Here is a 4,081-nt window from a genome sequence, read left to right as displayed (position 1 = left end):
TGTGATTGCTCGCTAGATTAATTTGCTTAGCTAATTATCTTCCGCGTGCTATCTCTGATTGTTTGATTGTTTGCTTGCCTGCTTGATTGCTTTATTGCTTGTGGCTTGCATGCTTGCTTGATCGTTTGTGATGGGGTTTGGGGTTTGGGATTTATTATAATTATGCAGGAATCCTGAGCTCACTAAGTAATCTTTATGATTACTTACGGAACTGTGTTTGCCTTGCAGGAAATCCTAGAGGGAACTAGAGGGCGTGGTGAACGAGTAGGAACCCGGTGTAGTTTGTGTGTCTATTGTAAAATAAAGTATGTTATTTTGTAAACAACCTTTGGCTCTAAGCCTTAAACTCGAACTCCTTAAACCTTATGGTTACCGTTTTGTAAGAAACTCTTTAAGTATTTAATATATTCGGATTTCTTATTCGTAAGAGTCATAACTAATATAGACTTTTTCCGAGTCGGCTCAACGCCTCGGATGTCTCAAGGGTTGCAAAGCCTAAAAGATGTTCCATGCGGTCGGGAACGCCACCTGGCCATAGGACGGTTTGGGGGAGTTACAATACCTATGGAGGCCTACAGTAGACATGAGAACTTTGCATGATTTTTTAATTTGTTTTGTAGCATGGCCTGCAAATAGATTTGTGTCTGAGACAACAACGAATGAATCTCCTGTTCGTCAATCATCTCCATCTAAAGCAGCAAGTACAAGATCTCATAATGAAATGTCTCCTGTAATTTCTAAATCTCCTCATATTCAAGTATCTTCGACAAACTCAGCAAGTCCAAGTTCTCAGAATGACAAGTCTCTAAAAAATCTTAAATATGAAACTTCAATTTTTATATTATTTTTACACCATATTCCAAAATAAATACAAATAAAAATAACAAAATATTCTACTATTAACATATAAATATTTAAACAATTATTTCATTGGCTAATTCATTAAGGTGCGGATCACCAAATTCTTCATATCTATCGTTGATTAGAAGAAATCTAACGATCATCAATCAACTCTTAAATAATCTTATCCTTTTACTTCTATACATCTCGATATCTTTTTTGTTGTCTACTTAATCGATAAGGACGATGCAAATCCAATAAACTATGGATTCTGGAAGCTTAATTGACGCTTGAAGTATCAAATCGCCAATTAAATCTACTGCAAAACTCGAATCCCTTTGATCATCTCTGCCGAATCTAAAGGTTTTCTTCCTTTTTCTCTCTTTCTGCTGAATCAGATCTTTGTTCAATCGATTGTAGTCCCAAATCGTTTAATTTTGGGTATAGATCTTCTCGTTTAATTTTGGGTATAGATCTTTCTTTTTTCCCTTTTTGTTCAATCGTTTAATTTTGGGTATAGATCTTCATTTGTTTTCCTCTTTGTATAATCAATTGTAATAGATCTTCTCATTTTCAAGTTAGGAGCTAAAAATCATAGTAACAGGTTCTAACACATTTTTTCATTCAAGCCAAAGTTATAATTTTTGATTGAATGAAACCATTTTCTTTTGATTGTTGTTGTTGTTGATTTATTAAAAGAAATCTATCTAAACAACTATCATATTTATCAATGCAGAAACTATTATTTCAATGGAAGCTAAACAAATTGTATGCTGCATCCCCGCAATGAGCGCTAAACCGAAACTCACACAACAAGGTGAGCAAGATCATGAAGATCTATACCCACAATTGTTGTTGATTGTTGTTGTTGATCAATAAAAAGAAACCTATCTAAAAAGCTATCATATTTATCAATGCAGAAACAGTTGTTTCAATGGAAGCTAAAGAAATCATATGCTGCATCCCCGCAAGAAACGTTATACCAAAACTCACACAACAAGGTGAGCATGATCAAGAAGATCTATACCCAAAATTGTTGTTGTTGTTGATCAATAAAAAGAAACCTATCTAAACAACTATCATTATTATTAATGCAGAAACAGTTGTTTCAATGGAAGCTAAAGAAATTGTATGCTGCATCCCCGCGATGAACGTTATACCAAAACTCACACAACAAGGTGAGCAAGATCAAGAAGATCCACTGTTCATCCGAAACCTCCAAAACAATGCACTCAACTCCACTCCAATGAAACGCCCAAAAGTAGAAAAAGGAGGGTCCTCAGGAGGCAACGCTCCTTGAAGAATAATGGCATGGTAGCAATCACTCTTAGAGTTCATGTTATGTTTAGACTTTGTTAACTTTAAAACTTTATGTAATATGATATTTTATGATATCATTGTCTTTCATAAATTAAAGCAAATTACATTTTATTCAATGTTTCAAATGACAAATTATATTTGATGCAATTCAATATAGATCTAAATACCATTGCAAGTTAAACAGTATTTTCTTAGTGCCATGATAAATATTACATAAGCCAGGACAATGTATATCATATCACGAAAACAAAATAACAAACAATATTCAACAGCATTTCCCATATGCTATTATTAACGATGTTATAGCAACGTACAATAGCCATTAAAAAATACAAAATAACAATAAAAATTGTTATACAATGCTTTTCTATAGCAAACTTTTTGTGCTACTATAGGGTTAAATTCGAGAACCATAATGTCACGAAACAATATCCAACAACACATCGAATGTGTCATTATAATATATTAAACAACTTAAAATATTTGGAGATGGGGTCCAGAAGAATGGGATCCGCGTTTTGGAGATGAGCAAGGAGATGAGTCGTTTGCAGGCATTTACGAACCAAACATGTATATGCCTGAATGGGATGTGCAAGGTGTGACGCCGAGGTACTCACCAACAAGTTCTAATCGGTAAAGTACACCTGAGTACATGTACCCGCCTTTTAGAGAGTATTCGCCAATTGGACCGTTCGCTACCAACCCGAATCTAAGTATGCCAAGGAGAGACCAAGGTCGTGGAGGAGACCCGAATGAACAGAGTGTACCAGAGACCCAACAAAGACTAAAGATGATACAAAACCTTTTAAACCACATGATCCAACAACAACAACAAAACCAAGGAAACTAGCCAGCTGAAACTCCATCAGATAACTTTCTGAAGTCGGTAATAATGATCAGAAACTTAGGACTCTGCAAGTTCAAGGGAGAGCAGAACACGGTGTTAGCAGACAGATGGATAAGGGAATTGGAGACAAATTTCGAAACATCAAGATGCCCGGAAGAGTTTAAGAGAGCAATCGCGATCAGCTTCTTGGAAGAGGATGCCCGTGCGTGGTGGGACAGCGTAGTTACTCGCTACCGCTACCAGCCCATAACATGGGAAATCTTTAAGAGAGAATTTGAGCAGAAGTACTTTCCACCAGAGTCTCGTGATCGATTAGAGAATCAGTTCCTGCGTCTAGAGCAAGGAGATATGAGCGTTCTAGCCTATGGACAAATCTTTACCCGACTTAGGAGGTATTTGTACCAAGGCAATGATGATGAAGTGGCTATAGTCCGTAGATTCCTTAACGGGCTTAGGCCAGAGATAAAAGGAAGGTTACACGCCGTGACATACAGAAGCGTCGCTGAAGTGGAGGAGAGAGCAGTTAATGTTGAGGAAGGTATAGAGTTGGAGAAAGAAGTTACGGCCCGAGAGAAAAAGAAGGAACCAGTAGAACAGAACAAGATCGTGAATCTTCGGAGGGTGAACCAAGTAGCAGGGCGGAACCTGAGTGCGAACCATGCTAAAGTCAATATGACTGTCAACAAAGGAGGACGTACAATGAGCAACCTTGATCCTAGAGGATGCTTTATGTGTGGTCAACTTAGACACTTTGCTCGAGCTTGTCCAACAGTTGCAGAAGCTAAGAATTCCAATTTGTCGTTCGTCACATGTTTCTACTGTGGTGAAATAGGAAACTATGCGACCTCATGTCCATCAAGGCCGACCAAACTGAACGCCCAAACTGTGAACCATGCTCAACCAGTACAGCAAGTGAAGGAAGCCCCAACAAATAAACAAGCGACTCAAGCTAATGTTTTTGCTTTAGGAGTAGAGCCACCCAAATCTCCAAAGCCTGCGAAAGGCCCTATAATAGGTTTCATTAGGTTCTAACTCTCTTATGATTGATTGTGTGATTGTGTGATTGCGTGTTTA

At 37.5% G+C, this 4,081-nt stretch overlaps 1 protein-coding gene across 5 annotated transcripts in view; it reads left to right on the top strand.

Moving 5' to 3' along the window:
* LOC104770203 overlaps nucleotides 1-4,081 on the top strand; it is a 52,892-nt gene that overhangs the window by 4,760 nt on the left and 44,051 nt on the right. For 4 of the 5 annotated variants that reach the window (XM_019241675.1, XM_010494594.2, XM_019241673.1 and 1 more), the window contains 2 exons: nucleotides 1,761-1,841; nucleotides 1,938-2,018. In XM_019241675.1, coding sequence (XP_019097220.1) covers nucleotides 1,761-1,841; nucleotides 1,938-2,018 — 162 coding nt within the window. Of the gene's footprint in view, nucleotides 1-1,053; nucleotides 1,204-1,576; nucleotides 1,658-1,760; nucleotides 1,842-1,937; nucleotides 2,019-4,081 lie in introns of those variants that run through there. The other variant, XM_010494593.2, reaches the window with a different exon arrangement.

Source organism: Camelina sativa, chromosome 20 (genome assembly GCF_000633955.1).
Source record: "Camelina sativa cultivar DH55 chromosome 20, Cs, whole genome shotgun sequence".
NCBI classification, from domain to species: domain Eukaryota; kingdom Viridiplantae; phylum Streptophyta; class Magnoliopsida; order Brassicales; family Brassicaceae; genus Camelina; species Camelina sativa.
Note: the sequence above shows the minus strand (reverse complement) of the source record. Positions and strands in the feature narration are given on the sequence as shown.